General features: G+C 39.8%; 2 protein-coding genes across 3 annotated transcripts in view; one reads left to right on the forward strand and one right to left on the reverse strand.

Annotated features, from left to right (window-relative positions):
• chd6 (chromodomain helicase DNA binding protein 6) overlaps positions 1-9,979 on the reverse strand; it is a 65,413-nt gene extending 55,434 nt beyond the window's left edge. The window contains exon 1 of the mRNA XM_051111588.1: positions 9,959-9,979. The gene's annotated coding sequence lies outside the window, so the exon portion shown is untranslated. The remainder of the gene's footprint in view (positions 1-9,958) is intronic.
• ripor3 (RIPOR family member 3) overlaps positions 1-21,486 on the forward strand; it is a 44,874-nt gene that overhangs the window by 7,065 nt on the left and 16,323 nt on the right. Inside the window, exons 1-8 of one of the 2 annotated variants that reach the window (XM_051111589.1) lie at positions 10,431-10,520; positions 11,931-12,039; positions 20,123-20,272; positions 20,364-20,442; positions 20,635-20,658; positions 20,833-20,886; positions 20,984-21,133; positions 21,372-21,435. In XM_051111589.1, the coding sequence (XP_050967546.1) occupies positions 10,490-10,520; positions 11,931-12,039; positions 20,123-20,272; positions 20,364-20,442; positions 20,635-20,658; positions 20,833-20,886; positions 20,984-21,133; positions 21,372-21,435 (661 nt within the window). In that variant the 5' untranslated portion in view covers positions 10,431-10,489. Of the gene's footprint in view, positions 1-10,430; positions 10,521-11,930; positions 12,040-20,122; positions 20,273-20,363; positions 20,443-20,634; positions 20,659-20,832; positions 20,887-20,983; positions 21,134-21,371; positions 21,436-21,486 lie in introns of those variants that run through there. The other variant, XM_051111590.1, reaches the window with a different exon arrangement.

Here is a 21,486-nt window from a genome sequence, read left to right on the forward strand (position 1 = left end):
AATTGTAATGAATTACTTTCAATTCAATTACATACAAAATCTGCGTGAAAACAACATTTTAGAACTTTAAAACGTGACCTTAAAACCACAGAGCAAGTCTGACTTTTTGAATAATGACATGACTTGGAAGTGCATTAGGAACATCTCTGTAAACTATTACAGTGGAAAGAAAAAGAAGGGTACTGAAAGAGAGAGAGAAACGAGAGCAGACAGAGAGCGAAGAGTAATTATGCTTACACTGTTCATGGCCTGCTTTACTGACTGGCTTCTTACACACTTCAACCCATATGGCACACAAAAACAGGATGCACAACCCCCTAAAGCTCTGGGATCTATTAAAACCCAACTCACATTCAGCCCGAGCAAAAAATAAATAAATAAAATCCAAGAAGCCTTAATTGAACCTTTTGTTGGCATTCCCACTGTCTGCTTTGAAGACTCCCTCACACTTTAAAGTGGCCACTGGTTTGCCGCCGAGATGCAAGGTAGTCATTTGGACTTGTTTACATGCAAAAAGCAGAGCTGAAGACCTTCAGCGCTCTAACCACGCAATGCATTTCCTCTGTTAATCACATAATTCATGAGATCTGAAAGCACTTATGCTGTTCTGCATTTGAGGACAGTCATTTTAGTCTGTGAAGTGAATTTTGGGCGTCTCAAAATAAGACAAATGCCACCTAAACAAAGTAGAAGATTTATATTTTCACCCATCATGTTAGGGTGATGTAGGTGGCTGCCAAGCTGTTGCTATGCTAGAGTGTTCAGGTAAGGTGGTTACTTACAGGCCTTAAAGGGACAGTTCACCTAAAAATGAAAATTCTCATTAATTACTCACCTTCATGTCATTCCAAACCAGCAAGACCTTTGTTCATCTTCAGAACACAAATTCAGATATTTTTGATGAAATCCGATAGCTTTCTGAGCATGCATAGACAGCAAAGCAACTACCATGTTCAAGGCCTAGAAAGACAGTGGCTCAACCGTAATTTTATGAAGCTTTGAGAATGATTTTGTGCGCGAAGAAAACAAAAATAACATCAAAACGCCAGCTCCTGTCTATGCAGGGTCAGAAAATGTATGTTTAATAAAATAATAATAATAATAATAATAATAATAAAATACTACTACATTAATGATAAAAAATAAATAAAAAACAAAATACTTAAACATTTATTATTTTCATTCATGTCTGATATAATAATGTCTATTATATTAATAATTAAATAATAATTAAAATATTAAATAATAATAATAATAATAAACTACATTAATGCTAAAAATGTAATAAATAAAAAATATTTTAAAATGTATTATTTATATTAATGTCTAATATAATATAATTATTATAATTAGAATATAATATACATTAAAACTATAATTATTACAATTAATTACATATAATAAAAATAATTGCAAATATTTTCACTAATAATAATAAAAATTCTTTAAAAAATGATTAGTAAATATTTAATTCAAAAAAATATTTTAATAAGAATTATTATTAGAAGTAGTAAAATATTTTAAAGACCTTTATTTATCTTTAGAATACAAATTAATTCAAGGCCCAGAAAGGTAGTAAGAGCATCATTAAATTAGTGTGTTGGCTCAACCGTAATTTTATGAAACTATGAGATAATTTAATAATAATTTTGTGCACAAAGAAATCAAAAATAACATCAAAACACTGGCTCCTGTCTATACAGGGTCAGAAAACTTTTGGATTTCATCAAAAATATCTTCATTTGTGTACTAAAGATGAACAGAGGTCTTGGAATGAAGGTTTGGAAAAATGTAATTAATGACGGAATTTCCATTTTTGGGTGAACTGTTTTGTACAGCTAAAAATATGAACAAATGCAAAATGTGACGTCGTAAGGGCCAATATTTAGAAATTTAGATTTATACATCATCCAAAATCTGAAAGAATAAGATTTCAACTGATGTATGGTTTGTTATGATATGACAGTATTTGGCCAAGATACAATTATTTGAAAATCTGTAATCTGAGGGTGCAAAAAAATCTAAATATTGAGAAAATCACCTTTAAAGTTGTCCAAATTAAGTTCTTAGCAATGCATATTACTAACCAAAAATTAAGTTTTGATATATTTATGGTAGGAAATTTACAGAATATCTTCATGGAACATGATCTTTACATAATATCCTAATGATTTTTGGCAGTAATTTTGACTCATACAATGTATTGTTGTCTATTGCTACAAATATACCTGTGCTACTTACAACTGCTTTTGTGGTCCAGGGTCACAAATGTACAAATGGCCATGCCCACTCTTACGGGAAGAAAGAGGTGGATAGAACGCCTTTGTGGAAAAGCATTATTAATCATTTTTTGACATAATACTTCTACAGATTGTTATGGACCTAAGCCTTACATGAAAAAATACAGATTCAAATAACTGAAAACAGAAGATTTTTTATTCAAAAAGGGCCAACTATATATCTTTGATCTAGAATCAAAATCCATAATTGTACAAAACGATCAGTAAAGGATGTGGCCATGCAACATTAAACCCTTTTTGACCTAATGACAGTTTACAAATGGAACAAACCATCCTGCCACAATCTCTTCCACCTAAATCTGGTGTGCATCTGCTGTATAATCCAAAACCTCATAGACAGTTTGGATTGGACAGCTGCTTCTCCATTCTCTTGCCTACTTCATGCCATCCAAGAAAACTTTCAAGCCAACGTTCAATCTTCACCAGAATCCAGCCAAGGAGGTGAAGGAGTTCAAAGTGGTTTAGGTAAAATGGAGACAATGCCTCATAGAGAAATACTGGATGAAATGTTAGCCCACATCCTCTGGAAACAAGCTACAGTCTCAAAATCTTTTTTATATCACTATTTTTCATAGTCGTTATAGAAACACAAAGCACCCTCTCCAAATTACTAGACAAAATAATCCATAGACTGAAGTGAAAAAATACGAAACTTTCAGCTACTAAGCTACAATTCAGAAAAGATTTAGACGTCTGGTGACCTTAAACTCTCGAGGCGCTAACCAATTTTCGTGGCTGTCGCAACCTGCCAGATGGGCTCAGATACCAAATCCGTGCTTTACTCCTGGTATTTAACCAACTTCACAAGCACATGGAAAAAACGTCTGTCTAGTCTCAATTCTTGGATGCTCTTTTCAAATAACACTAAACGTCACATAAGTGCACGCATAAGAAATCTATTAGACTTATTGCCAGTGTGTGAATGAAAGCTAAGCTTAAAAACTTGCTAACAAGCTATCTAGAGGCATGTCTGCATAAAGCCAACCTCAGTGAACAACAGTATTGCTATTACCAACTAGGCTTTTATATTCCTAGATCCACTTGGATAAGAAAAACAACCACATAAATTACGCTAATCACGAGATAGCCGATCGTTCAGTATTACTATCATGAGAATACATAGGGACCTCTTTTGGCGTAGTGGAAATATGGGACAGAAATCAGGAACTGATTATTGAGAGACAAGGTCATGAATCATCTTAGGACCGAAAGAAGGAAAAAGGGGAAGATGCAACATCTGGCGAAAACATTCCACTCAACCACCAAACATCAGGAATCCTTATATAAAGATCATCTCCATTAGCCACGAACATGCAAAGCTTTGCCACATTTCGGGTTTAAGCAGGAATTATGAGCAAGTTTGTTTTAATAGTGAAACATGTGGTTTTAGGTTACCAAATTAACACAGGTTTACAACCTACCCACATTCTTACTCCCTCTCATCTGCCTTCAACTGAGGACTGTTAACATTTATGCCTGTGCATGTTTGAGACAAAGAAAAGATGGAAAACAGACAGCAGTGATGGGGGAAAATGCACAACGCAATGTTATCGTTCATAGCCATTTAAACTTAAATGCTTAATTTGAGGCTGCTCTGTACCTGCTTGAAATTCTGTGTAAGGATGCAATGCAGAATAAGTATGCCTGCTCAGACCCATCTCAGCCATAATGCCACATTTACACTGTAAAGGAGGAACTGACGTGCTTCTGAAGTGGCATTTATGTCTTTACACACTGTTTAATGCAGCTCAGAATTGGCATGAATGCATTTACACTGCAATTACAACTGTGTACTTTTATCTTCAGGGCTGAGGTGGCTCTGAGCAGGCATCATTGAATTTAGCTTTTGTGCAACATTGAGTTTTTACACTGCATTTGAGCAGGCACAGGGCAGCCTTAAGTCTATGTAAAGATACCTTAAATTACATTTTAGTAGCTGCCCACAATGATATTTTGCAATAAAAATAAATGACTACATTTTACATACAAATAGCTATGAATACTAATGCGATCGTGCTCAATTGTGAGTGAAAGCACATGAGTATGTGTAGGGGCCTCTGGGGTCGCAGTGTGATGCTGTGGAAAAAAGCATTCTTAACAATTACGCCTGACCTCTCTGAGATTTATACGGCCTTTCTAAAGCATGCACGCTCACTCACTCATATATCACACACAACACCATATACATCACCGAAGAACAGAGGGGCCAAACGTCCCTCAGAAAACATAAACAAAGCCACGTGAGCAGACGACCCTGTTTCCTTTCACATGCACATGTGTTTACACACTGTTTTTACCCACTTTATGCTGATTTTACAGGTGTAGCTAAGTTAGTGTACTGGTAAGTTTAACTACTGATGAGGACATATTATTTACAGAGGTATATGGCCTATGTTTTTTTTGTCCATTCAAATGCATCAAAATTGAGAAAGCCTGCAATTTCTAGCTGCCTTCATGTTTTGATCAAAAAACATGCAAGTTTATGTCATACACCACAAGATTTTATCACATGTGCACTACAACTGATACTGCACCTGACCAGCAGAGGATAGAACAGATTTCAATGATGTATTTCAAGCAGAGTATGACTGTTTCTAAAGCATTGCAGTGGCTGTTAAAAACTAAGCTCAGAATCGATTCCAGAGAGAATCACAATGCATTCGGAAAGTCTCAGAATTGATGCAGAATCATTTCTCGATTCGTGATGCATCGATTTAACCCTAGTGTTTTGGTCGTTGGTTAACATGACAACAGCATTTCAGAGGTCTGAAAATGCATGCTTTTTAAAAAGGGTTTCAAAGTGCAAGTTTTTGAAAACAATACCATTATTGTATGAAAAAACGTGATGCATATGCACATACATTTTATACATGTCTGACCTGTTTCTTTACAAAGTAACATCGCCAACTACTGGCGTAGCATGCAGTGTTTTAAGTCATTTCCATTGATACCTATACCCTCCCAGCAGGCACACAATGTTATACGATGTTGATATTTGGTTAAATTTTGGTTGTGACATTGGATGAACAAAATTCAACATCAAATTAATGTCTATTGTCAACATTTGACAATTTGATGTCTAATACCGACTTCAGCTGTCGTTGAAATTCAAATTCTGACGTCAATTCGATTTTCATTCTCAGCCAAAATGCAACATCTGTCCAATGTTAGAGGACAGCATCAACCTGACGTTATATTGGCATCCACTGCCTGTTGGACTAAGTGATCCTTGCACAATGGGATACAATATTCCTGCAGTAGTTGCACATCTGGGTTTTCTGTGCATACAAATAAAATGAATACTGAGAACAGTATACATACTGCAAAAACGATAGTATGGTAGCATGCTTTTATGAACACAGCCACGATTTTGCTTAGCTGTGAAGCTGTTAACTAAAATATGTAAACACAGGAATGAAAATTGCTTTGGTCAAACCATTTAATGAGGTCTTTACATAATCTAGCCTTAACACTCTATAACTTGATAATGACCGTCAGTTTTAGTTTTTATGTTGAGCACCCTGTTGAAAAAAACAGCATATACAGCATTATGCTTTGAAGTATAGCAACTGGTTTGAGCTGGTTATAAGCTGGTCCTGAACAGGTTTGTTAGGACCAGCACATGACCAGCTTAATCCAGCTCATAACCATCTTAAAAACAGCTCATGACCAACTAAGGACCAGCTTAAACCAGCTGCTATGCTTTAAAACATACCTAACCAGCATTTGCTGTTTTTTTTTTTTGTCAACAGGGCATAACAAGGTTTATCTACTGCATCTGGTCTAGTAAACTGGATCAGTTACTAGTAAACTGGATTTTAGCAGCATGTGCATCATATGGAATTTAGATTGCTATGCTCCCTTTTTGTGGTAGGGCTGTGTTTACAAAAAATGAATAAATAAATGTTTTGTGATTTTTCTTTTGCTAGTCTGTCAAATTCCTCTTTCTCCCAAGGCAACCCTCTCTTTCCACTCACATGTTGCTCTCTTTTTCATTACTGCAATAAAAACATGTTTCTGTCATCTAATACGGCCAAACTTGCAGCATGTGTAATGTGTGTGCACTCATAATAACTTACAGGATTGATGTGTGCAACTCCCCTGTAAATCTCTGCACAAGATCCCTGAAATGCAAGCTTATTTAGCACGTTTGCTAATTCGTGACCAGCACATAGTATCTCATTAGTCCTATTAACTGCTAGAGGAAACTAGAACATTTTATACTTTCTCAAGAACAGTGGGCTTACTAGTGCAGAAGTTGCTGCTGATTTCCAGAGAGTTGTAGGTTGCTGCAGAATGTGATATTTTCTGTGCTATTTTATAAATTAAATTTTAAATTATAGCTAAATGCAGTACAAATCTACAATTTTATCCCCACCTGTTTATCATCTGACAAGCAAAAACCATTAGACAGATTGCTGAATTAACATCTCTTAACATCAGGACAATTTGAAGCATCATTCATGTTTCTAGTATTTACATTATTGTCATATTCACATTTAGAGGTCCCAATCCCCAAGTATGAGCAATATTTACAGTGATCTTTGCCTTAGTACTAAGCACTACATAAAATTCCCAATACACATCAGCTCTGCTTTGTGGTTTGTGTTGGTTTTGGGTAATATTATATTAAACAGCACAATAAAGGTGACGATTTTTCACAAGAAAGCTTCAACTCAACATTATTTAATTAATGTTCTGAGTGCTGTCATCCGCAGCTTTGTTCCAGTATGGATTGATGGGGTGATTTGTTTGTGTGTGGGTGTGTACAAGCTCGATGTGGTTCGCACTAAAGGGGGCAGAGTTCATTTACAGCCAAGACCCCCTGAGATCTCGTTCTTGAACGTTATTTAAGACTAAAATCTATGACTCAGGCACTATTCAGCAGAGATTCAGTTCCAGATAACAGCAGAATCATAAAGCATGAGAAACAAAAGGCAGAACGAAAATTGTGCAATCAAGGAGTTCACAAATCACTCTTAATATACAACATACGCTAGAGTGCACATGGAAATGCTTTCGAATTTCTCACGTTTGAGAGTTTTTGGAGCAAGACTCTGGTATTCAAGCAATGGCCTGACCCTGACTAAGCTACATACCAAGCTAGCTCTTGTCTGTATGGATATTTGAATAATAGGTCTGTTTCTTGTTCTATGCGTTAATGCGTATGACATTGACGGTTGCAGTCTATTTGTGCGTAGGCCATCAAGGTTGAACTTCCATTTGGGTCATGGAAATAGGCAGCTTATGTATCAGCATGTTAATGAGTGTCATTAAAAACTCATTTCTATTTCAAACGTTTATGAGAGAAGATGCTGAGGGACTTCAAAAGATGCTGAGGCTCAAGTTTCAAATGGGTTGTCTCACATGAGGTGGTAGTTTCATGGTTAATGATCTTAAAAGGATATTTCATCCAAAAATTGAAAACTCTGTCATCATTTATTCAACCTCATGTTGTTTCTTCTAAACAACACAAAACATGATATTTTGAAAAATGTCTGTTTTTTTATTCGTACAATGAGAGTCAATGGGGTCAACTGTTGTTAGGACTTTTTGGATCCGCAGAAGAAAGCCATAAAGGTTTGGCTATTGTTGGATTTCGTTTTTACATGTATCTGGTTTTCACTGGATTACCTGTAAAACTACAAAAGCTTTCATGTCAAATTACATATGTTATGTCCTGTTCCATCCTACAAAATCCATCCCACCCGAATGACCTAGACTGTGAACCTTCCCCCCTTCGATGCCATCATTACCCCGTGCTTTTCTTGATCCGCAACTTTGTGTGCTCTGGACTAACTATCTATTCCCTTTGGCGTGCAATCCCATGTGTCCCCTGTACAAATGATCGATGACAATCAGACTGTTTCCAAGAAGATTCACATACTTGACTGCTTAGTGTTATCGGTAAGTGTTAATGCATACGCCATGTTCAATTATCCCACATGGCTGCATATGTTCAAGCCAAATTTTTGTGTGTTTTTTTGGCATGACAGCAATCATACTCTGAATCACGGTTCAAGCCAGTCAATCCACAATACCTCCCCTCTACACCCTTCTGTTTTTCTTCCTCCTGCCAAAAAACAAATGGAAAAAAAGTTTTAGTATGGCAGTTTCTCATGCTAGACATGATCCTTGTGCTAATATTTTGATTGGCCAAACCTCAGAAGTCTTACTGTGTGTCTCACTGAGAATGATGTGTGTGTGTGTTTGTGTGTATATATAAATAAATAAATGCATATTCACTATGGGCACAGGACAAGAGATGTCAATTGCAAATAAGTATATTATTATTAAGGTCTTAAAGGTAAAGTTCACCCAAAATGAAACATTGACATTATTTACTCACCAGAGAGTGAGTATGATGGTTGAACTATCCCTTTAACTCTTTGTGTAAATGTAATTAAAATGGTGTCGTAATCTATTGTTGTTCCTCTCTGTGATCTGTAAACATGTAAACCCAAACATTTACAATATTCTCTCTTCTACTCTGGGATGGGCACATTGTGTCTGGTGTTTATTTTTTCAAGGATGTATTGAATTCCTTAGTTTTCTAGCATCTCTTAGAGAATGAAAACTTCTTCTGAGTGTGGTTTGGGGAAAAACAATTTAAAACACAGATGGGCTGGGTTAATTACAACATAGTGCTGTTTTTTGGTTAACCTCTGTGTCATTTGCTCGGAGGAGGTTCAGCGTTTCAACACTTGTGTTTCCTGGCAAATACTAACAACACTTGTTCAGATTTCTTTAGAATTACTTTTTTTGAAACAAACTGACAGCCTCTCCGTCAATCCTGACACTATCATGTCCATAGAAACATAGTATTAGTACTACGCCCAACATGTGTTCGATAGAAATGAACAATATCCACCTTATTCTTATATGCAGAAGTAAGCCTATAGGTGAGACTTTCAGTTCATTAGCCGCTATAGAGGGTTTGCACTTACATCACGATTTGGTCAGTTACCCGAATGTGCAGCCATACTGGTGATACTCGGATGTAAACAACAGCATGGATTGTATGGTTAATGTACTACGAGAAGGAATTAGTAAGCAGAAAAAGGGTGCAATATTTTGACAAACTTATTAGCCTTATATTTCACCTACCTGACCAGAAATTATAAGAACAAACACAAATGTTGTCAATATTTTCGCCCTGGAAATCCTGGTTCAGTTTGGCCAACCACAAACACCTTCTCTTCCAAGTTTTTTTGCATGCTTCTCCTTGATTTGTTATAATTTTTGGCAGTCTATAGTATTCCAAATATTTTTCCGGTCCAGCGATTAGTACAGCCTAAAACTGGACAATAATAGATCATTTTACGGCAGGAATAATCAGCAAAATATGCCAGTTTTGTTCATGGCATTCTTTACATTCAGTGCAGCCAATATGGCCAATTGATGATGCATTGTAAAAACACTTTATAGGGAAATAAGAAGAATAACAATGTGCAGTAAACTAACTGTTTGCATTATAAATCGTGTTCATAAATAAGATAATACATTAAAATAATGTTGTAAAACACAACGATTTGCAATATCAGGCAGAAAAACGAGCGAAAAATAGCTGGATGAGACTGGAAGCCACACCCATAACATTTACAAATGGGCTTGTTCATGAAACATGTGTTAGCACTTTTCTAAACGTTCACACTTACGATTTTTGCCTGGCAGATGATAATTTTGCCGCGCCAACATTCCAAGTTTAGAATTTTCTGTTGCAACACAGTAGCAGTGGCCATTTGTTTCAGAATGAATGAGTGTTTTGAACGAATCGAACGAGCGAATGATTCACTGACTCACTCGTATAGACTCTTGTTTCACTTCTGAACGAATCAGTGTTTTGGACGAATAGAACTGCTTCATATCGGTCATAAAAACAGTTCCTTGTCGCCACCTACTGGGCTATCGATGCTATCACTCAAATTCGAGGACCGGAGCTAAATATTTTATTAATAAAAAATGTAACGTAAGGATGAATGCATCCTTCTTGTAATATATTAAAATACTCAGTCAGTGGTATCTTTATATTTTGGTGTTGATTTGGTAAAAGCTTTAATTGATTCAGTCAGACTGATTCAAACGGTAACTAAATTCATTTTGAATGATTCAATGATTCATAGTTCGCGAATCGAACTGCTTGGCTGTGTTGGTCACGCAGTAAACGTGTAACCAGCGAGGACAACTGGATGGAAATGCGTGTTTTGTCTTTATTTCGTGGTAAACATCTTTTTAAAACTTATTACATTTAATTCAGACAGTAATCTCTGGTAAGATATAACTTATTTTGCCGTGTAGCTGTAACGTTAGATTTAACAGCGGCGGTTTGCCGCCTTTTTAAAAGCTGTGCAGGAAACAATGACAAAAAAAAAGTTTGTATCGATGTGGAAGCATATGGAGATTATTTAAATAATGATCGAGATTAATTAGAAAATCTGTATTTATATCTAGCTCTGGAAATAATAAATAGCCTTAAATTGAATGGGGGGTCATCTCATAGAATTGAGGTAAACAGCAACCACCCGGAAACGGCTGGAACTTTTTTTTTTGGAGACAGCCACCGCTCATTTTCTTCTAAAAATGAAAAACGTACTCTCGTCGTTTTAAATTTTCCTTAACTGCACTTGTCATAGTGATAGCAGCTGTCATAACACTGTTTCCATGGTTCTTACAAAACATGGTTGTCTGAAACTCCCTGCCCATCTACCCCCCAGAGTTCTTCATCTACCCCACAGATCTCTCTCTTCCTCTTGTAGGAAAAGGAACATGAGTTACAGTCCTGTAGAGAATGATAACCGCCTCTGCGTTTGCAATCAAGACATCTTCCTGTCTCTTTCCTGTCCTCTGTCTCTCCTCTTCATCCTGTCTTCCTCTCACTTTCTCCGCTCTGTCTCTCTCGTGTGCCACTGTCAACAAGAAACGTTTCCTTGAGCCAAACAGGTGCAAAAACTATAAGTGAATTTTACAGCCAACAGCAATTGGACACCTTAGTCACATTTAAAAACATTTACAAAGTGTCATCTGCACACAAATTCCGTTTGTTTTTTCTTTAACTAATGCCAGATATGTTGCAGTCTGGCCTTTTCACTTGAAGATCCAATCTTGGCAATTTGATTGAACATTGCAAGGTCCAAAAATGCAAAAATGAAACATGCACAGATAAGTTGTTTAAGATTTTTACATGCATTAAGAAAATAGATGGGGTGAATATTCATTTCATGACAACTTTTAGTGTCTTTTAGGGGCCGCTGTAGGTATTTGGGGGCCTCTGCATCTTGTTTAAAAACTGTGTACGAAAACAAAGGAGAACGGAATTATGGGATGTGGAGAAATGAAACAGAGACATGGACATTTGTCACTGAGGATTGTCACTGAAGTTGTAGCCGTTTAGTTGATAAATGAGCGACCGAGGGTTTGTGAAGAGGAGCTTTATGTTGAGCAGATGTGTTTGCAGATGTGACAGTGACAATAATTTGTCCTGATCCTTCTAGTTTTTAAGATGCTAACATGAGTGCTTTTTAACATTGTTTTGAAGTTGTGAATGGCTGCCATTGCACTTCAGTTGCTAAATGTAGGCTGTGACTCTTACAAAAAGCTCATTTCTGTTCTAAATTTCTTGTGTTTGTGTAGGTGGAGGCGAGATGTCGGTAAAGCTGAAGTTTGATTGTCCGGCTGACGGCAGCATGGTGCAGCGGAGCCGCTCCTTCACTGGTGTAAACACACTCGGTGGCCGGAGAAGGTAAGCAAGTATGGTTTGTGTTTGAGAGAGGATGATGTGTTTCCATGTGCGTCAGATGGCATTACTTGCACTTTTATTAAGATAAATGTCCTCAAAGCAGGGGTCATGGAATCCCATGGAAAGCATGACTTTTGGTTGCTGGAATTTATGCCATGAGGATATCTCAGGGAGGTCTTGTTTTAGAATTAGGCACAAAAACATTTGGGAGGAGTCTGGCTCATTCCTGAAAACGTCTCAGGTTACGTATGTAACCTTGGTTCCCTGAGAAGGGAACGAGACACTGCGTCCTCTAGGGGGCGCTAGGGGGGGAACGCCGTCAGCGTGACCCGTGTCTGAAGTATATATACAAAACAACAACAAAGTTGGCCGGCGACAGCCTATGACGTCACTGCCGGCGCGACTCGTCGCTGCCGGGCGCGTCACTACCGGTGCGACCACAGTATAAAAGGACACCGGTAGAGCAGGACGGCCGCTTCTTCGTCTGAAGCTCACATCCCGAAGCATGGCCCCGAGCCTAGAGGACGCAGTGTCTCGTTCCCTTCTCAGGGAACCAAGGTTACATACGTAACCTGAGACGTTCCCTTTCGAGGAACTCGAACTGCGTCCTCTAGGGGCGCTAGGGGAACGGTTATACCCACGCTGCCATGCTGAGGGGAGTGCCTGACTTCCGGAGAGACAGGCACTAAGTACCAACTCCCTAGGCCTTAAGGGAGTCGCCCCTAGGATAAAGTGATGGCTGTCAGTGACATATCCCCTACGGCCAGAGCTTAGGCTGCATACCCAACTTACCTGTAGGGCAGATATCGGCCCGGGTAGAGCCCAAGCTTGGAAACAAAGTATTCCTTTAAGGGGATACGGCCAGAAGCCTAGGATACCCAGGTTGGCCTGTCACACAGGGGCTACTGCAGCCCTGCACGACTCCCTCAGAAGTCGTACACAGAACGCAAGTGGTAACTCCCTGCTCAACCCGGTTGAGCGAGCATAAAATGCGCACCGGAACTAGGGCGCGTAAAAACCGTTCTTTTAGCCTGGCAGAAGCTCTGGAGATGGACCCGAGACGACCGGGTTTTAGACCACCTCGAGAAAGGGTACGGGCAATAGCGCGTGAATCCCTACCATAAAGGATTTTAGAATGGACGCAGAACACCGGTGCCTTCCATACCACAGCGTGGATTTTAGAAAAGTGCCCAAAGGTTAACGTGTGCACTTACCATATACATGGATTTGAGAAAGCGCCCACAAACATGTGGGCCTATTTTTAGACGTACCGTTGAGAAACGGTGGAATAAGAAGACCCTCAGGGTGAGGGGAGCACTGCCGGCTTAACAAGGCTCTAAGGGGAAGGCAGTAGGGCGCATCTAGCCGCCCAATTAGGCAAAGCTCAAAGCAAAACCCTCAAGGAGAGGGGAGCACAAAGATGCCAAGCAGATAGAGGCCGCGGCTATCTATCCACTAAAACTGCCAAGAGCCGATACACTTAGCCACACAGGACAAGGCAGTGTATCGCGACAGGCTTCTACTCCCATGGACAGGAGGAGCCACTGATCCCCCAGGGGGACGAGCTCAGAGACCCTTTCCGTAGAAAGGGGAGCATCACCGTGCCCTGTACAGAAGCCTTGGATGAGATCTGACCCGCGAAAGTTCCCTTTGGCCTGGGGAAGGCAGTAAGGGTGAACCTCAGTTGCCCAATGGGGCAGTGCTCAGGTAAACCCTCGATGGGAGGGGGAGCACCCTATGCAGTAGCCGCAGCTAACTGTCTAATAATACTGCCCTGAAGCTGATATACGTACCAAGGAAAGGTAGTGTATCGAGACCGGGTTCCACTCCCGAGACATGGGAGGGACACCTGATCTCTCCAAGGAAGACGAACTCTAGCAAAAACTCTTTCCGCAGAAAGGGGAGCATCGTCGCACACTCCCAGGAAGAGATACGGGGATCAGAAATGACGGGGAGCCACCTCTACAAGACTGCACAGAAAGCAGTCACATCCCCAGCCCTCAGGCTGTTCTGTGGGTAACCTCTCAAGGGGCATAAGCCCTTCTCACCCCACACAGACCTATGCTTACCTCCTCGATGGAAAGCACGGGCCCTGCTCTACCAAGACCCGCAGAGCCTTGGGACCAAGGGCCAAGAATGCTTAGCTGAAGGCTCCTCGGAGCACTCAGAGGGTTTCCACAGAAACAGCTCTGACTTGAGAAACAGTGAAATAGCGTGACCAAGCCCACTCCTCGGAGGGGCGACCGCTAGATCACCAGATGGCATAGGTAGGAGGTCTGTGTGAAGGGCGGAAACCCCGCAACCGAAGCCCCTCAGGGCAGGATGAAGACAGAGGGTCTTAACCCGGTGGTCAATGTGTCTATCCAAAATGTCCAGGAGCTCCCTGTGAAAAGAGATTCTGAAGAGCTTACCCAGACGTAGGACCGAAGTCCTAGTTTTTCTCAGTGCTGTAAAGGGAACCTGAAAGCTTCCTATTCGAAAACGGGAGGCAGACCCAGGCAAGCAGCCCATAACCATGATTGAAGATCAGAGGGGGGTGCTCGAAGAGGACCTACCAAGGAAGGCACAAAAACAGGACCCAATTGTATACAGCATGGTAGACACATTAAACATGAGTCGTACTCACCCCACCATGGTTCCTGCGCATAACTCCAGAAGACTCAGAAAATCCTTCTGAGAAACCATCTAGACCATTACTATGACCTGTCGGGAGAGATTAAGAAGAGACCAGGTTATAGGGGAGTACAGCAAATCATAAAAAATGGGCTGTCTACCCTGCTTTCATTTTTCGTAGGGGAAGACAGCACTCACCTGGTTACCTCAAAGAGATCGCTTATTAGAAACCCTAAAAAGGGGAGCGACCACTGAGCTAGAAATATGATTCATAGTTAGACATGAAAAATGGATCGAACTCACCCATCCATGGTTCCTGAGAGGAGGCCGAAAGGCCGAGCCAGACCAAAGTAAAAGTTGCTTTTTAACAAAAAAGCCAACCTAAAACATCATAGGTCCGGCAGGGGTGCGCAGGAAAAGTACCACCAAACCTCAGTCAGGTGGAGAGACTAATATGAAGGGGGAATTAAGAGGAGGGAGACAGGAGCCCCCAAAGGAAGATAAGCAGAAGCTATCTTCTACTCTGACCCCGGCGAGCACGCTGTCTCGTCTGGATCACTTCCCTCAGGTCCTGTCTACCTCCTCTAGACCCACGCTTCCTCCCGGAACCACCCGCAGGTGGGGGAGGGGCGCGAGTGGCCACACTAGTCTTCTGGGCCTGTCTTCGTCCCTCAGAACGAGACGGGCCAGGACCCCCATACTGTTCGGGCTCAGATCTGGACCTTCGTGGAATGAAGGTTTTGAAGGCCGCTGAGCGCGCCCTCGCCTCCCTGAACTTCTCAACCACCGTCTCAACGGAGGTACCAAAAGTTCGGAAGGCGAGACTGGTGCGTCGAGAAGAAAGCCCCTCTCTTTCTTCCCGAGGTCAGCCAAGTTCACCCACAGATGTCTCTCCGTAACCACCATGGCCCCCATAGACCTGCCCATGGCAGTGGCGGCCTGCTTGGTGGCACGGAGAGCGAGATCCGTGGTGCGGCGCAGCTCAGCAACCTCGTCAGGGGAAAGACCCTGACCCTTATCCAGATCTTTCAGCAAGTCAGCCTGGTAGGCTTGAAGCACCGCCATAGTGTGCAACGCACCCACAGCCTGACCTGCTGCTGCATACGCCCTGCCATTCAAACGAGATGTTACTTGAAGGGGAATGGATGGCAGGGAGGGAGTCTTCAGGGAAGATGCCTTACCTACAGAGAGATAGCTGGCCAGCGTCTCTTCTACAGGTGGCATCCTCTGATAGCCGTGCTCACGCATCCCCTCAATATTCGCATAATTAGAGTGCGGAAAATTATGGATGCGTGAGGAAAACGGCCTCTTCCATACCTTCTCGATCTCCGTATGCAGATCGGGAAGGAATGGAAGACTCACCTGGGCCGGGAGGTTATGATCAGAAAGATAGCGCTCATCGAGACGACCCCGAGGCGCCACCTCTCTGGCTCGCTTCCACGGCAAGTCAAGCCTTACCGTGGCGCGATCCATAACCTCCAACAGCTCCTCGTATGCAGGGCAGGAGATTAGAAAGGGTTCAGCCTCAGCTTCCTCATCTTCCAACATCTCCTGCTCTTCTTGGGAAGGACCCAACAGAGCACTAGCTGCTGGATCGGATGATGTAAGAGAAACAACATCATCGTCAGCCAGCAGTTCGTCCTCGCCCGCGACTGACGCGCGTGAAAGGGAAAGTCCCTTTTAGCTCGTCAGCGAGGTCCACCTGGGATCCCCATGAGCTCATTTTTCTCCGTGCCTCAGCAGCGGAGGGTCCTGAGCCACGGGGAACAGGTGGCTGTCCCTCTTCCCTCGAGAAGAGAGACAGACGAGAACGGAGCTTTCTCATGGGAAAAAGCTCACAGTGCACGCAGACTGCCCTCTCGAGGACGTCGCGTGCATGCTCCTCGCCCAAACAAAAGACGCAAAGATCGTGCGTGTCATCGGGTGTCAAATAACGAGGACACGGATCCACGCACTTTCTAAACGCCTTACTAGTGCTAGCCATATTTTTCCAAAGAAAAGGGGTCTCTTACCGTTTTGCTACACACTCCAGACAAAGAGTCAATGAAGACGAAGAAGAGGCCGTCCTGCTCTACCGGTGTCCTTTTATACTGTGGTCGCACCGGTAGTGACGCGCCGGCAGCGACGAGTCGCGCCGGCAGTGACGTCATAGGCTGTCGCCGGCCAACTTTGTTGTTGTTTTGTATATATACTTCAGACACGGGTCACGCTGACGGCGTTCCCCCCCTAGCGCCCCCTAGAGGACGCAGTTCGAGTTCCTCGAAAGGGAACTATTTTTTCTTAAAAAAAAAAAGGAAAAAAAGCTAACTAAAATCTAAATATTAGAGTAAAAACTAATTTTTCTTATATATACACTGCCGCTCAAAAGTTTGGGATCAGTAAGACTTGTAATGTTTTTTGTAAAGTCTCTTATGCTCATCAAGGCTGCATTAATTTGGTCAAAAATACAGAAAAAAACCTTAATATTGCAAAATGTTATTACAATATAAAATAATGGTTTTTATTTTAATATACTTTAAAATATAATTTATTCCTGTGATGCAAAGCTGAATTTTCATCAGCTGTTACTCCAGTCTTAAGTGATTCTTTAGAAATCATTCTAATATGCTAATTTATTACTAGAATTATCAATGTTGAAATCCGTTGTGCTGCCAAATATTTTTTTTTTTTGGAATCTGTGATTCTTTTTTTTCAGAATGATAAATAAGTTAAAAATAACAGAATTTATTCAAAATATAATTATTTTCTAATTTTCTATTTTCTAAGTCTATGCTATCACTTTTTTTTATTTAACACATCCTTGGTGAATAAAAGTATTCATTTTTTTTAAAAAAAAAGAAAGAATAAAAATGTACTGACCCCAAACTTTTGAACACTTGTGTGTCTATTGACAGAAAACCTTTTTTTAACCTATTTTAAATAAATGCTGTTCTTTTTAACCTTTTATCGATCAAAGAATCAAAATTATCACAGGTTTCAAAAAAATATTAAGCAGCACTGGTGATAAATCAGTATATTTAAATGATTTCTGAAGGATCATGTGACACACTTAAGACTGCAGTAACAGCTGATGAAAATTCTGGTTTGCATCACAGGAATAAATTATATTTTAAAGTATATTAAAACAAAAAACATTGTTTTATATTGGTATAACATTTGACAGTATTAATGTTTATATATATATTGCGTACAGTTCTAATTCACCATTCCACACAATATGTAACGTAAACAAGCATTGGTTATTATGTAATGGCAGCAGTTATTTCAAGAACCAAAGGTCCTGAGAGGATGCACGGTTCGGATTCGAGCACAAGCATCATCTGAGCAGTGTGACAGCTTACATAAGTAAACACAGCTGCCTCTGTGTGTATATGTGTGTGTGCAATTGTGCAAATTTTTATTTTATTTGTCACAACAGCACTGCATTCCTGCATTCCCATCCAAGTAAAAGATTGAAACTAAATGATTGCAGACAAAGGCCAAAACAACTTCAGAGGCGTATCCGCCTGCTTCCAATTTGTAAACTCTTTATTATATGGCAAAAGCTTCACAAAACTGCATTGTGAGAAAATGCTTTTTAAGCATTTAATCGCTTAGCAAACTGCACATTAATCATCACTGTCAGCCAGGATCTCTTAAGATCATGGATTTACAGTTATAAAGAAACAGATTTCAACCGCTCTTTTGAGTTTTGTAGATTAAGTTGATTGGAAAAGGTTAGTTTATCTCTACGATAGTCAACTCTGCCAAATAATTATGAAAACTCTTTTTGTTTTCATGATGAGGGCTGACTGACTTCTTAATGTAGAAGGTCATTTTTGTAACTAACTTTTTGGAAGAAGCATGAGGTTGCATCAAAACAAAATCCTCTGAGATTAATTCATACCTCTGAACATGTTTAATAGATTAATTTCTGTATTTTCTCCTACTTTTGTAACCCATTTTGATTAACCTTTTTGTGCGGTTGGGTGTAGTCAAATGAGCATTGTATATCAACAATTTAATGTCTGTTTGCACTAAAAAATTCCAGATTAGTCATGTCGTGACTGTGTACAGTCTTATTGGTTAGTGACTAATTCATCCAAGCGAAAAACATGAATTGTTACAGTCAATTAAGTTGTTTTTCATTGTAAGTTGTTTTCCATTGGTAAATACTTTTACAATGCTTCTAATACACTGAAAGCACGCAGAGTGACGACTATAGAAAATCAAGCTCTTTATTCCTGAGAAAAAGGGCGTTGCATGTGTCATTGTCCACTGAGGGACCTTGAGTTACAACGGAGATGTCTGTGATGGAGACAGGAAGGAATATAGCGATGTGAAAGCCAGAGCTTGTGTTATTAGTGACCCCAGAGCAGCGCTGAGGAATGCCTTCCCTAAGAGAACAGTTTATTTACATTGCAGAGTCATTGGGTTTGTTATGCTGTGTAAGCATACACTGTCAGAACATGTCCGAAATATGTAGATTATATTGTGGGTGTAACTAAAATGGGATATGAGGATTAAATTCAGAATATAAAACGCTACTGTTTGAAAGTTTGGAATTGCTAAAACAAATGTTGGTTTTGGAAAGAGATTGATACTTTTGTTGAACAAGGTAGTATTTAATTTACCAAAAATACATTCAAAAACATTATTAGTGTTCAAAACGATTATTGTAGTTTGAAATAACTGCAATGTGATCTTGAGAACCACCAATTTCAACAGCCATTACTATGAGAAAATACACTTTTGGGACAGCATTATAATGTGCTAATTTTGTAATAGATAAACTGTTCTTATTCTCCTGACCAGCTGAAAACCGCTGTGTACTACTTGAATGAATGAAGTGTGGAAATTGTGATGTCTTGCAATGTCAGAATTATTGCATACACTTGTGAAATTCAATTTTGGGTTCAGAAAAGGCCAAAAGAAAACAGCTTTCGCTGTGAACATATTATTTGGTTGTTTGAAGAGATGAAGAGTGTTGTTGAGTGTGCTGTCATTTTTGATTAATTTCATAGTGACTTGATAGTGATTTCAAATTGCTTGTGGAAACCATTATACATTATTTTCAGGATTATTTGATGAATAGAACGTTCAAAAGAAAAGCATTTCTTTGAAACTGAAATGTTTTGTAACATTTTAACTGTCTTTGTTGTCACTTTTGATTAATTTAATGTGTCCATGTTTAGCAAAAGTATTAATTTCTTTTAAAAAAACTTAAAGGGATAGTTCACCCAAAAATTAAAATTCTGTCATTAATTACTCACCCTCATGTCATTCCAAACCCATAAGACCTTCATTCATCTTTAACAAAATCATATACCTTTCTGACCCTGCATAGGAAGAAAAGGTCCAGAAAGGAAGTAAGGACATCGATAAAATAGAGATGTCAGTGGTTCAACTGCAATTTTATGAAGCTTTTACAAAAGTATTTATATATATTTGTTTTTTTTCTCCCCTCTTTCTAATATTCCATCTCACTACACAGACTTTCCTCGGCTCGTAGCTCTCTCCGCACAAAAGTTGTAGCAGGGAAATCTCCCAGAATTCCCTCTTCGAGTCGGGTGGGCAGCAGCATCTGGGGGCAACAGCCGGAGCAAGTGGACAGAATCTTTCAGGCTTTGAGGAAAGGGCTCAAGTATGTGCAGTCATTGTAGTCGAGTAATGAATCAACTTGTGAACCACACACACCAGTCTTGTGAATTTTAATGACATCTTGTTTTGTATAGGGACTACTTGGAAAACCATCAAACAGAGCTGGACTTCCTGTCATCCCAGCAGAGAGACACAAAGAGGAACTCAAGACTGGTAAGACTTGGTACAGAGAATAACTTTAGTCTTAGTCTGAGCTAGTCCTAATCCATAATTATTTTATTTTATTTTATGCTTTTTTTATGTAATTTAATTTGGTTTTATTTTTTAATTTTATTTAATTTTATTTCTTGCATTATTTGTTAAATTAAATATAATAAATACAGAAATCTGTTTTTCATTCCTCAGGCTTTTTTCTACGACCTGGAAAAGGTAAGTTGTCAACAAATGCTGATATTTAATCATTTGAGTGTTGTTTCCTTTACAAAAACGTGTTTTTGAGACTTTTATGTTAGTATTTGTAACCATTTAGTTGATTAAAAATTGCACGTAAAGCCAAAGGTAACAAAATCTAATGCTATTTCATATCCTGCTTGCTGACAACAGGAGATACGAGCCTTAGAGAGATACATACGGCGCCTTGAGTTTCAAATTAGTAAGGTAACACAACTTGAAAATACTTTAATTTGGTTATGTAGGAACACTGTTCACTTTAACCAAGAATAAACCTGTATCATGTGAATGTGGTTGCTAACAGGTTGAAGAGCTGTATGAGTCCTATTGTATCCAGTGGCGGCTGTGCCAAGGAGCTTTAAACATGAAGAGAGCATTCTCTCTGTCCCCGTCTTCACGACAGTCTAGAGAGAGTCTGCTGGAGCTGAACCGCAACCACAGACACAGCCTGGAGGTAAACTCTCTTTTGGACAACATACACACACACAACAAACAATAAGTAAGTTATTTGTGTGGTCGTTTTCCCAAAAAGCGTAAACACTGTGGCTCGATGGCTTTTTCAAAACATCCCAACACTTTGTAACCACACTTCTCTTTTGTTAACACATGATATCTAGTCAGTGCACTGATAAAAAGAGCCTATAATGTAAATTCAAACGTCTCACTTGTTTAACACTCATCTCTACCTGCAGGACATGTGTGCAATGGAAGGAGAACTGGAAATCCTGCTGGGAGAGCTGCAAATCAAAATGAAAGGTACACAGCAACTTACATACGTAGGGGTTTGAGTTTCAGAGGAACATTTGT

Source organism: Labeo rohita, chromosome 6, assembly GCF_022985175.1.
Source record: "Labeo rohita strain BAU-BD-2019 chromosome 6, IGBB_LRoh.1.0, whole genome shotgun sequence".
NCBI classification, from domain to species: domain Eukaryota; kingdom Metazoa; phylum Chordata; class Actinopteri; order Cypriniformes; family Cyprinidae; genus Labeo; species Labeo rohita.